Raw genomic sequence first — 13,924 nt, 5'->3', positions numbered from 1 at the left:
CACTGCTTAGACGCTGCCAGATCTTACAACACCTAGATAGGTATTTTACCTTTCAGCTAACCACATATGTTATAGCAATCTGTCAGTCGACGACAAGTCGATGGACACAGTCGACAGTCGATGACGTGGCATGCAACCGTTGGTTGATTCATGCAATGTCTAAGCAGTGGAAAGCAACCATACCGTCTGTTATTCCACGTCTTTCAGCCAATCAGCATCCAGAAGCCAAACTACCCAGTTTATAAATGTCTATATTAGTGAAAAGCTATATAAGGCTATAAGTCAAATTACTTCCTCTCATGCTTTCCCTTCCTTCATGGACACTTATGCAAAAAATAAAATAAAATAATGAAAGCCATTTGAAAGTAAACATCCTCCATATTGTTTTCACTCATCCTTTGCTTTCAGATCAGTGCAAATCAAGGAAAGGAGGCTAAGACACAGGAAAGGAGGCTAGGCTAGGACATAGGAAAAGAGGTTAGGCTAGGTCACAGGAAAGGAGGCTAGGACACAGAAGTCTAGCACCAGCAGACACTCCGTGCCAGAGGATTGGTTTGCGTTCCAGGTCATCTTTTTTTGCAGTCACAGTTTGCTCAATAAGATTGCTGTGTCTTATTCATGTGGTTCCTGATCCTTTCTACATTCCAGACGTTGTTCCTGTAGTTCTACAGTCCAGACGTTGTTCCTGTAGTTCTACAGTCCAGACGTTGTGACGCTCATCTAAAAAGCGTGACTGCAAAAAAAGATGACATACAAGTTGGAAGACAACTTAAAAGTAAAATGTCAATTTCAAAAAATATATCAATGGAACGTTTCCATTCCGAGCAGACACAGATTGTATAACTGCATAATTTAATCATTTTGTACATACCCGTGTTTAAAATGTCTCCTTCACTCTGTGCATGGTGCTGCACAGATCTGCTGCAAGTTGATTATTTTTAGATCAGTGATTCTGCGTGGCTTCCTTGTTTCAAATTTGAACTTGCCGTGACCGCAGCGCTTATAAATAAGGGGATCTGGAACGCACCCTTTATTATGCCAATTCAAACATCCGGGCACTTAATCCATTCAAGGCTGATAGAAGATGGCTTCGACAGTGAGAATTACGTCAACTGCAAATACATTAAATTCTATAGAAAATCAAACCAGCGAGGAGGATGGCCAGAATTTATGGTGAATATTGGTCCTGAACTATACAATAATATGGCTTAAGAAAGGCCTGGCTCGCCTGTCAGAGCCACTTTGAATGGTTTTAGGGTTTGAAAAATCTGGTTCTAGGGAGTAGCGCATCTGAATAGCAGGGATATGGGTGCTTGGTATTTGTCTGATGTCATTGTCTCTCTTGCAGGTCCTCTATTTTGAGTGAGGTATCGACGCGTTCACGGTCAAAATTGCCGTCTGGGAAAAATGTTCTTATTATGGGTAAGCCTATTTAATTTTCTGCTTGCGTTGTGTAATATTGGCACGGGATGGACCACCTGCTCCCTCCGCTACTTCAGAGTGTGCGGGATGCTAGACAAGGAGTGCCTCTCACCACGCGTTCTGTATTCCATTACAATGTCAATAACAGACAGTATTGGACCATTGTTGCGAGGTTTGAGAACCAATTGATTATTAACCGAATTATGGCAGGCTATTGTTGAATGCATTTATAACAGCACCGCTTATAATTGTCCAACAAAATATGGACAGTGTTTCATAGACGACTAAAAAGGGCAATTTCTGCAGGTCAGATCGGATCTGATCCGATCACATTGAAAGAGTGATTATAATCAACACCTGCTAGTTGTATCTGTAAAGTAAATCCCTCAACAAGCAAATGAGATTACATATATTTCTTATCTGGTCGACTAGTGGTATACAGTGCCTTCAGAAAGTATTCACACCCCTTTTTTTCCACATTTTGTTATTACAGCCTGAATTTAAAATGGATTACATTTAAATGTGTTGGTCACTGGCCTACACACAATACCCCATAATGTAACAGTGGAAGTATGTTTTTTGAAATGTACCAAAAATGACCAATAAGTTTTGGTCTAAAAATGTGCTTAACAAGTCACATAATAAGTTGCATGGAGTCACTCTGTGTGCAAAGTGTTTAACATGATTTTTGAATCTCTGTAACCCACACCTACAATTATCCCTCAGTTGAGCAGTGAATTTCAAACACAGATTCAAATACAGAAACACAAAGGTTTTCCAATTCCGAAAGCAGACATTGAATATCCTGTTGAAACATGGTGAAGTTATTCATTACTGGATGATGTATCAATACACCCAGTCACTACAAAGATACAGGCGTCCTTCCTAACTCAGTGATGGTGAAGACGTCTCTTTTTACTGACTCAGATCTTTGACCCGTTCAGATGAACAATCATTTTGTTCATTTGAGTCAGTAAGAGCCAATTTATGCTTTATCCCAAATCTGGTCGGAGGCGCCCAATGGATCGTGTGACTCAAATATGGAAATTCCGGAGGCACGCAGAGGCCAAATTGAGCTCTGTACCGCATCGCCGTGCTCCGCTCAAATTCTGTAATTATGTGGATGGCTCCGCATTTACGTGATTGGTTGGTGGTAGGTGAGGGCGATAAGTCCTGTGTATACACAAACTCACATCCTTAACAACAGCTCTACGACAAACGATGAACTGAAGACTGTCATTCACAGTAGGGGGCTTATTGGAGCTGTCATTTGTGACTGAGACTTGTAAATGTGTGCTTTTAAACAATGTACATTTTGTTAATTGCTAGGCATACAAATTACATTATTTCTTGATACATTTGAAACGAGGTCCATCTAGCTGTGGCTGCTACCGGACTAGATTGTGAACGACTCTTGGCGGGATGCATTGCTTGACTGCCGTGAGAGTTCAGTCGTTCACGAACTGCAGCCGACCAAACGATTCGTTCTCAAGTTTGAGTTTGCTGAGCAGAGGCTGTGTATGGTTTGGTTCTACTAAGCTGTGTCCATCTTAACATTAAATCAATTCAATGCAGTCATTCTTGCACCATACGACCAATTATCAGTTCTAGACATGTCTGTCTTCTCTATGCTCATGATTGATTTTCCTGTGCAAATATGACAGACAGTTGGGGGTTGGAGGCACGTCTCTGGAGCTGCTGAGCCGGAGGAGCGTGTATGAAAGGTGCTGCTTGGTCATTCCGACGTCTGCATTGGCCTTGCAGCATTTATGGTGACACAGCCTCTGGAGAAGTCAGGGCATTCATACTTCTTGAGCTTCGCCGAGCAGCACAGACCTGTTGTGAAGGAAGTTGTCAAGGAAGTGAGTTTGTGTTTACAGGACCTCCCACCCTCGCCTATCGTCAAACAATCATGTCAATGCGGAGCTACAGTTGAAGTCGGAAGTTTACATACACCTTAGCCAAAGACATTTAAACTCAGTTTTTCACAATTCCTGACATTTTAATCTAAGTTTTAATCCCAACCTCGTTTTAATCCCAACCTCGTGCTTCACGGGATGGTGTTCTTTGGCTTGAAAGCCTCCCCCTTTTTCCTCCAAACATAACGATGGTCATTATGGCCAAACAGTTCTATTTTTGTTTCATCAGACCAGAGGACATTTCTCCAAAAAGTAAAATCTTTGTCCCCATGTGCAGTTGCAAACCGTAGTCTGGATTTTTTATGGCGGTTTTTGAGCAGTGGCTTCTTCCTTGCTGAGCGGCCTGTCAGATTATGTCAATATAGGACTCGTTTTACTGTGGATATAGATACTTTTGTACCTGTTTTCTCCAGCATCTTCACAAGGTCCTTTGCTGTTGTTCTGGGATTGATTTGCACTTTTCGCACCAAAGTACGTTTATCTCTAGGAGAACGTATGACAGCTGCATGGTCCCATGGTGTTTATACTTGCATACTATTGTTTGTACAGATGAACGTGGTACCTTCAGGCATTTGGAAATTGCTCCCAAGGATGAACCAGACTTGTGGAGGTCTACAATTTTTGTCTGAGGTCTTGGCTGATTTCTTTTGATTTTCCCATGATGTCAAGCAAAGAGGCACAGATTTTGAAGGTAGGCCTTAAAATACATCCACAGGTACACCTCCAATTGACTCAAATGATGTCAATTAGCCTATGAGAAGCTTCTAAAGCCATGACATAATTTTTTGAATTTTCCAAGCTGTTTAAAAGCACAGTTAACTTAGTGTATGTAAACTTCTTACCCACTGGAATTGTGAAACAGTGAAATAATCTGTCTGTAAACAATTGTTGGAAAAATTTGGGAGGCGCACAGCAATGCGGTATGGAGTTCAATTTGGTCTCTACGTGCCTTCAGAAGGTCCGCAATTGCGTCAAACCATTCATACGGCGCCTCCAACCACATTTTGGATCAAGCATGAATTGGCTCTTAATCCTGCTGTAGGACTGACTAATTGCGGCCAGCACTAAAGGTCAAACGAACAACTAGGAGCCAATTTATGCCTTTTTAAATGAACGAGTCACTCAGAAAACAAATCATGACTCCCGAGTCAGTAAAAAGAGTTGTGCAAACAATTTGTTATTTTTGAAAACTGCACATCATTAGAAGGAAACCGGTCAGCAATTTCACCATGAGGCCAATGTTGACTTTAAAACAGTTAGAGTTTAATGGCATCAACAATCAACAACATTGAAGTTACTCCATAATACTAACCTAATTGACAGTGAAAAAAGGGAGCCTGTACAGAATAACAATATTCCAACATTCTGTTTGCAATAATGCACTGTTTGGGGCAAATCCAACACAACACTGAGTACCGCTCTTAAAATGTTCAAGCATAGGGGTGGCTGCATCATGTTATGAGTATGCTTGTCATTAGCAAGGACTAGGGAGTTTTCTTTATGATAAAGATAAATGTAATAGAGCTAAGCAGTGGCAAAATCCTGGAGGAAAACCTGGTTCAGTCTGCTTTCCAGTAGACACTGAGAGATGGTCACCTTTCAGCAGGACAATAACCTAAAATACAAGGCCAAATATACACTGGAGTTGCTTACCAAGATGACATTGAATGTTACTGAGTGGCCTAGTTAAAGTTTTGACTTAGCAAGACTTGAAAATGGCTGTCTACCAATGATCAACAATCAACTTGACAGAACTTGAAGAACTTAAAAAATAGTTATGTGTAAATGTTGTGCAATCCAGGTGGGAATAATTCTTAAACTGAAATCGCTCACTGCTGTAATCGCTGCCAAAGGTGATTCTAACATGTTTTCAACCCACTGAGTCAATACATCTAATCAAGAGTTTTTTATTTATTTATATATATATATATCTTTTATTTTACAAATCGTTTACAAAAAAGGTCAATTACATCAATCTTAATCCCACTTTGTAACACAACAACATGTTGAAAAAGGTGAAGGGGTGTGAGTATTTTCTGAAGGTATTGTATCGGCCCTGCATATAGGCCTAACTGATTTTGTGAGCTATAGCTGCATTGATGCAAAATGATATACTTTTATAGGCCTAGAGCACTGGCCACAGCAGGCAGCTGACCTAAAGGCCTAATGTAGGCTATAACGGATTTGAATGATTTTGCTTAGCATGCAGTTTACCTGCACGTATGTGTTTCATGTATGCTACAGGTGAGACGGGGGCAGGGAAGACCACTCTCATAGCCAAACTGCAGGGAGTTGAAGAATACATGAAAGGCAGAGGACTGGAGTACCTGTACTTTAACGTTCACGATGATGACATCGATGGTAAGTGTGTCTTTTGGACATAATGAGAAAACAAAGGTGATCAAGTTTGATGATTTGTTTTAGTTCATAATATAGCTTGGGCATCAGTGTATGATGGGTCAGTAACGATCAATAGGATAGCCTTGTACAATTTCTCCTTTTTGGTGTGATTTGACCCCAAACTGTGTGTGTGTGTGCAGATCATGCTATGTGTAACGCATGGATTCTGGACGGTGACCTGTACCACAAAGGCCTCCAGAAGTTTGCTGTGTGTGGGGAGAACATGGCCGACACTATGGCCCTGCTGGTAGTGGACATGTCCAGGCCGTGGACGGTGCTGGACTCTCTGCAGAAGTGGGCCAGTGTGCTACGAGAACACATCGACAAGCTCCGAGTCAACCCAGAGACACTGAGGGACATGGAACAGAGATGTACGTCTATGAATCTGAGAGAGAGACGTTCTTACTTTATAACATTAAAGACTTGAAATAGCTACTTCAACAGTATTTCTTTAAAACTTTAAGTAGCCATGAGATGTAAACTATAAAGTTAATTGAGATTAATTGTTCGGAGTTTGAATTAAAAAGGGTAAAATAGCAATAGCTGTAAAACGGAATCTCTTCCACCCTCTCCCCTACCGCTAGTGGTCCGACAGTTCCAGGAGTACACAGAGCCAGGGGGCGACCACAGCGCCTCTCCCAAGAGGAGGAACCCCGTGGCTGGGGAGGCTGAGGAGGAGTGTGTGGTGCTCCCCTTGGGAGAGAACACACTCACACACAACCTGGGCATGCCTGTTATGGTGGTGTGTACAAAGGTAAGGTGAGCAAAGCTCTGGCATTAGGGAAAGAAATGAACTTGCCTTGTTAACTCAACTTATCAAAGGAGACTTTCCGTGGCAGTGGTATGGTTTCTTTATTCATGTGTATAAAGGACGGAAAATCTGTCATTTTGTTTTACACTATTTCTCATCTTCGCTTTCAATTTCTTTTTCATTCTTGTCTTGTGTGGCTTACCCTCTCTCTCTCTCAGTATTCTCTTTCCCTCTCTTCACTTCCCTCCTTTGCAGTGTGACACGTTTCTCAGTCTAGAGAAAGAGCATGACTACCGGGAAGAACACTTTGACTTCATCCAGTCTCACATCCGACACTTCTGCTTGCAGTGTATCCTTCTGCCTCACCGACTGCTTTTCTGCCCTAAGAGTTGGCATTCCTCTGGCTTTATTCTTTCAAACTAATGGATTTTCAGATTTTCTTAGATGTACCAACAATGTGCAGGCACCAGTTTCAGGTTGTTCTTGTGTGAAGTGAGCATGTTTTTTTCTGAGCTAGGTAGTAGAGGGGTCTTTAAGATATCGTTGGCCATTCTAGCAATAATACTATCCTTGACAAGTAGTGGTCTCTCAGATGGCGCAGCGCTGCTATACACGTCAATGAAGGAAAACAAAAACCTAGACCTATTGTATAAATACCTGGTCCATAGATTATACGGGTTTCCCTTTGACATGCTGGCCCAGGTGGTGGACAAAGACTCAGTATTCATGTAAGTGTGACTCTGTGTTCTCACTAATGAAACATTTAGCCTTTTTCTCATGTGCTGTTCACAATGATATTAGTTGTTTTTTTATATATATATTTTGTATGCTTCTGTGGTTCATTGTCTTCCAGCCCATCAGGATGGGATAATGAAAAAAAGGTTGCCATTTTATATGAAAACTTTCAGTCGTTGAAAAGGGAAGACAAGTTTGAGGAGGTTATCGTCCAGCCTCCTTTTAGAAAGGTAATGTCACTCCCAGATCTTCTCCTTCTTATTTTTGGCACAGACATGAAATATTAGAAACAAGTGTAATTTAACAGACCTTTTAACTGACCTACACTCTAGGGGTAGTATCTTGGAGTTGATTAAAATTGTGACTGAATCCAAAATCCTTAGTCCTGATCAGGGTCAGAGATTACTACTGGCATGCAGGGTTGGTGCTGTGCCTGGGTGGACTGGGGGATTCTGGGTGTTTGCTCTCTCCAGTCTTCTCCTCTGGACTTTAATGGGCCCTGGGATGAGGGGCCCATTAATCTCAAATAACATCAGATTACCAGGATGAGCCTGCCTGTACTCAGATTACAGTGCCAAGGCCAGGCAAATATGTACTTAATCGGATGTAAACTAAACTAACACATTAGGATGACTTGCATGTCATTTTGTGGAGAAACGGTATATGTGTTTGTTTATGATGTTTTGTTTTTTTCTGCAGTTCGTACATGAAAAGGAACTAGGTGCGGAGGATGACCAAGTCTTTCTCCTAAAGCTTCAGGTAAGGGAGAATGTACAGTGTATATTTGTACAGCTGGTATGACCCAAAACATTACTTTGATAATGTTGCATAATGCTAATCTGACCTCAGCTGTGATAAGTTTAATTCTGCCAGTTGCCATATGAATTAGGTTAGAGTCTGAAGCCCTTAATAGGACTATCTGGACTCTCACACTACATGCTCTGTGTTGTCTATTAACAGACCCTGTTGTCTAAGCAGCCGCCAGCGGCAGCAGGCAGACCAGTGGTAAGTGTCTGGGGAAACATGCTACTGTAAAGGACCTAAAGAGTTCATGTAAATCTTCTGATATATGCAATTAATGATCCTCTACTCCTTCTTCCTTTCCTGTCTCTTCTCTTTCTCTCCCCTTCCTTCTCATCCTATTCTTCTCCTCTCTACTGTTCCTGTATCATCCCTCCTTCATTCCTCCTCCTTTTCATCTCAGGACACCACAAACAGAGCACCCACTGGCTCTCCACGGGTGTCAAATCGCTCGGCAACAGCAAACGTGGCCAATGTGATGCCCATGCAACCAGGTACTGAGACCATAGATCCCCGATAACTCATTCTACTGAAATGACAAAGATTAGCTTTAGCACCAGTATTAAGTTTGCACCTACTGTGCATTTAGAATTCAGACCCTTGACTTTTTACACATTTTGTTACATTGCAGCCTAATTCTAAAATGGATTAAAAAATAAATAAATCAATCCTAATTCATCTACACACAATACCCCATAATGACAAACAAAAACATGTTTTGTAGAAGTTTTTGCCCATGTATATAAATAAAATGGAACAATCACATTTACATAAGTATTCAGACCCTTTACTCAGTACTTTGTTGAAGCACCTTTGGCAGCGATTACAGCCTTGAGTCTTCTTGGGTATGACGCTACAAGCATGGCACACCTGTATTTGGGGAGTTTCTCCCATTCTTCTCTGCAGATCCTCTCAAGTTCTGTCAGGTTGGATGGGGAGCGTATTTTTAGGTATCTTCAGAGATGTTCGATAGGGTTCATGTCCGGGCTCTGGCTGGGCCATACAAGGACATATAGAGTGTCCTTGAGTGGAACCAGAGACTTGTCCCAAAGCCACTCCTGCATTTGTCTTGGCTGTGTGCTTAGGGATGTTGTCCTGTTGGAAGGTGAACCTTTGCCCCCAGTCTGAGGTCCTGAGCGCTCTGGAGCAGGTTTTCATCAAGGATTTCTCTGTACTTTGCTCTGTTCATCTTTCCCTCGATCCTGACTAGTCTCTCCGTCCCTGCTGCTGAAAAACAACCCCACAGCATGATACTGCCACCGCCATGCTTCACTGTTTTTATGGTACCAGGATTCCTCCAGATGTGACGCTTGGTATTCAGGCCAAATAATTCAATCTTAGTTTAATCGGGCCAGAGAATCTTGTTCCTCACGGTCTGAGAGTCCTTTAGGTGCCTTTGGCCAAACTCCAAGCGGGCTGTCATGTGCCTTTTACGGAGGAGTGGCTTCCGTCTGGCCACTTGACCATAAAGGCCTGATTGGTGGAGTGCTGCAGAGATGTTTGCTCTTCTGGAAGGTTCTCCCATCTCCACAGAGGAACTCTGGAGCTCTGTCAGTCACCATCAGGTTCTTGGTCACCTCCCTGAACAAGGCCCGCGAATGCTCAGTTTGACCTGGCAGCCAGCTCTAGGAAGTCTTGGTGGTTCCAAACTTCTTCCATTTAAGAATGATGGAGGCCACTGTGTGTGTTTTGGTACCATTCCCCAGATCTGTGCCTCGATACAATCCTGTCTCGGAGCACTACGGACAATTCCTTCAACCTCATGGCTTGGTTTTTTTCTCTGACATGCATTATCAACTGTGGGACCTTTATATAGACGGGTGTCTGCCTTTCCAAATCATGTCCAATCAATTAAATTTAACACAGGTGGACTCCAATCAAGTTGTAGAAACATCTCAAGGATGATCAATGAAAACAATATGCACCTGAGTTCAATTTGGAGTCTCATAGCAAAGGGTCTGAATACCTATGTAAATAAGGTATTTATGTTTTTTTATGTTGATTACATTTGCTAAAAATGTTAAACCAGTTTTCACTTTTTATTATGGGGTGTTGTGTGTAGATTGAGGATTTGTTTTATTCAAGCCTATTCAGTATAAGGCTGTAACATAACAAAACGTGGAAATCTGAATGCACTGTGTATTTTGTACATAGGGAATAATACCGCTAGCCTAACTGTTATTTTTTATAAACAATACCTGCCAACCTTGTGTGTGCAAGTTCGCAGAGTAACTGAGATGTTTTGTCTCTTTGTTTTCGCTGTGCCATTAGGTGGGCAGACCAGCGAGGGCGTGCTGGCTAACTTCTTCAACAGTCTGTTGAGCAAGAAGACCGGGGAAGGGGGCGGTGCCAACAACACGCCCAGAACAGTCCGGAAGTCAGGTACTGCTCCACACATGGAAGATCTGTAACTCTTTTGTCATACACCTTCTAGTAAAGTTCTAGGGAGCACAGTGACAGGTATTCTTCCCCAAATTTCCACAGAAAGACTTGAAATAGAAAACATCCATTCTGTCATCTCACTGTAAGTCCGTCACTGTGTGGTTGTTTAGGTGCACTGTGCACGTGTGTGTTCTGTCCCCCTGATCTCTCCTTTATTAGACTGACTCGCACTCCTTCCATTGTCTTTACCAGCGGTTCTAAACCTCAGTAACTAAGCTCATAAGGCATTTACAAGTTCTATTCTTTAAGAGTTGTTGGTGTAATAGAGAATTTCCATGAGAACTAGAAGGTGAGCAGTCATTGATCAAATCAATCCTGTTTAATACAAGTTCCATCTGGCCTTTTCTAAGCAGTCCCTATGTTCTAACCTCACAACACCAGTGTTCTGTGAACACCCGCCGCCGAGAGGATTGTAGGAAGTCAGCGCATCATCTGCTAGTGCTACAGAATACAATAACAATCAGTGTCCTCGTACCTCCAGTCTGGCATCAATCACTATCAACAGATATGAGCACATCCATAACATTCAGTATCAAGTCTAGTGACCAGCAACCCATTAAACAATGAGTGTCCTAAATAAAACACTCTAAATCTTGTGTTTTACATAAAGGGAGAACATATAAATAAGTATTGTGGTAATATGAACTTTATTCAACTGAAATATTCCCATTACAAATGGCTCCATATCAACACAAGTTCAGAGATGGATGGATGTACCAATCTCACACGGAACAAAAATATATAAATACAACATGCAACTATTTAACAGATTTTACTGAGTTACACTTCACAAAAGGAAATCAGTCAATGGAAATAAATGCATTATGTCCTAATCTATGGATTTCACATAACTGGGGATACAGATATACATCTGTTGGTCACAGTAGTTAATACTTCTGTCCTAAATGAACCTTTTTTTGTTTTTGCTGGTTTTCAACCTTCTTTTAATAATCATGACGTAATCTATACTTGTCTAATGATGTGGAGGGTAGATCAATTGATCATAACTGAGTTGTCAATACGGATTGTATTTTAGAGCCCCGTGTGTGTGTGTGTATGTGTGTGTTAGTGGATGCTGGCCCTGCCAGTTCGGTGTATCATGTAACTCTCCTGCATGCGTTCATATTCACGGAGCGTGCTCACTCTGTTGCCATATTACCATTGAACAAACCCTTAGTTTATGTTGTACTTGGTCAATTAGACCGAACAACCTGTTTCCCTGCCCTTGTGTTGCCTTATTTGAATGCCTGCGCCCACAGAGCCTGCCTGGCCCAAATGAGTGGCTGGGTGCTCCATCGGCTCCCCAGACGTCAGGCAGGTCTGCCACTAACAGACAGCACAGAGCTCATGTCCTCCATATCCTCTCTGGTTGTAGACCTGTATCTGGGTCTTAGTATGTCTCTGGGTCTTAGTATGTCTCTGGGTCTTAGTATGTCTCTGGGTCTTAGTATGTCTCTGGGTCTTAGTATGTCTCTGGGTCTTAGTATGTCTCTGGGCCTTAGTATGTCTCTGGGCCTTAGTATGTCTCTGGGCCTTAGTATGTATCTGGGTCTTAGTATGTCTCTGGGCCTTAGTATGTCTCTGGGCCTTAGTATGTCTCTGGGTCTTAGTATGTCTCTGGGCCTTAGTATGTCTCTGGGTCTTCATGGCCTTAGTAGTTGGTTACAACTTATTTCTTTGTTTTCAGAATTTAATGTATCAGTTTGTTTCAAATGTGTGTTTTATTTGTCGTTTTCAAATGCTGCCCCAGAGAGTACAACTGCAGACTGATCTTTGTCCCGATACTAGTAATTGGGTGAAAGTGTATTTTTAACACCTACACCTATTTTGCAAACTCTTCCAGCATCAAAGGTGGGACTTGACGGTGAGCCAGAGGCGTCCTCCCCGACCTCATCCTCACCCCCAGCCGACATGGAGGAGTCCTGAACCCCCCAAACCCTAACCCTCCCCGCCACCACACACCCACACACACTCGCTGGGTCCTCTCGCTCTTTAGACCCTCGACTGTCAGATGGATCAGAAGCTGGACTGGAAACAGAACAGAGCGGTCTTGGAGCGGTTGCCGTGAGACCGAGCCTTGCATGCCAATCAGTTGAACCACCACCAAAGCAAAACAACATGGACTTACTGGAAACCATCAATGTATTATATAGAAGATGAGCTCACAGGATATTGGAGGGAAATGGAGTAAGTCTGACTCGTTGTTGCTCTATTTTACAGCAACATTAAAATGAGAGGAACTGGATATCTTGCAGGTGGTCTTGAAGCCACTGTGACAAGTGCACATCCTTGATATCACTCTGAGCACTGTGGCTGTCTGCGAGGTGTTTTCAAAGTGGAGGAGATTGATGTTTGCCATTTGTGGAGATGGGTCTTTGGTAGACAGCAGTTCCATTGTTATGTGACGTCATAATGCACAGGAACGCTGATGGATGAAGACTGCTGTACAATCAGGCAGAGTGATGGAAATAGTTGGTGTTTTAGTGCTTATAATGGTCATAATCAAGGGTTCTGTTAGAACTCAAGAATCCAGAGTCAAGGATGATGCTCTAAAACCAGGGAAATTATTTATTCTTTATTTTTTTAACTTGTGTTAATTTGTTTGGATTAGGGCATAGGCAGACCTCTGGAGTGTTTTATTGACATAGGGGAATCATCTATCACAATCTTAAAGTAGTCAAGTTCTCATGAACTATTCAACTGTTAAATCTGCCATTATTCAATAAAGCTGTTTTACTAATCAGGACTCTGCTTTTGTCTCTGTCATGTTTCTTTAGGCCTACGGTACCTCTTGCATGGTGCAATAGCCAATGGTATTGTGTAACTTACACCACTAGTGTTGAGTTGTATCCTGGTACTGGCCGGGAAGTCTGAAATACGAAAAGGAGACGAGGTCGTGGAACGGGGTGCTTAACAAAATCATCGTCGTTCAGTTTCAAATGGGGAGAAGATCTTGACGAAACCGGGAGAAATCCAGTGGAGGTGGTTGAGCAACACTGGGCTATGATTGGAGCAGAGATGGATAGGAAGGTCGGGAGGTTAGGATTGAGTGAGGAAGTAGGAGAGGTTGTCTGCTAAAGTTCTTTGTGATGGAAGTTTGGTGTGTTTCAATGTTAAACAGTATGAGAAGGTGCTCAAACTCCAGCAGGTATGTAAAGTGTGGTTGATAGTAGCCTGCTGCCGGAGTTATTACCGGAGTTATTACCGGAGTTATTACCGGAGTTATTACCGGAGTTATTACCGGAGTTATTGCAGGAGTTATTGCAGGAGTTATTGCAGGAGTTCCAGAAAGTGTGAACATGCCAGAAATAAAGGACCACTTGAAGGTCGGCTCTCTTATTGAGGCAAAGCACCTCCAGATGACATGAGATGGGAGCAAGGTGGATAGCTTGTCAGTGCTACTATTGGTATTGCCAGGAACAGTTAGGATTGGGTGTGAGTTACTATGTGTGAA

General features: G+C 42.3%; 1 protein-coding gene across 1 annotated transcript; it reads left to right on the top strand.

Moving 5' to 3' along the window:
- Positions 1–1,061: 1,061 nt before the first annotated feature.
- On the top strand, positions 1,062–13,216 carry LOC139405699 (cytoplasmic dynein 1 light intermediate chain 1-like). The gene is made up of 13 exons (XM_071148121.1): positions 1,062–1,173; positions 1,349–1,422; positions 5,586–5,702; positions 5,882–6,112; positions 6,326–6,495; positions 6,748–6,841; positions 7,085–7,220; positions 7,346–7,457; positions 7,927–7,986; positions 8,188–8,232; positions 8,432–8,522; positions 10,300–10,410; positions 12,314–13,216. The coding sequence occupies exons 1-13, from the start codon at positions 1,085–1,087 to the stop codon at positions 12,394–12,396; spliced, it is 1,413 nt and encodes a 470-aa protein (XP_071004222.1). The 5' UTR covers positions 1,062–1,084; the 3' UTR covers positions 12,397–13,216.
- Positions 13,217–13,924: the final 708 nt, after the last annotated feature.

This window comes from Oncorhynchus clarkii, chromosome 3, assembly GCF_045791955.1.
Source record: "Oncorhynchus clarkii lewisi isolate Uvic-CL-2024 chromosome 3, UVic_Ocla_1.0, whole genome shotgun sequence".
In the NCBI taxonomy this organism is placed as follows: Eukaryota; Metazoa; Chordata; class Actinopteri; order Salmoniformes; family Salmonidae; genus Oncorhynchus; species Oncorhynchus clarkii.
Note: the sequence above shows the minus strand (reverse complement) of the source record. Positions and strands in the feature narration are given on the sequence as shown.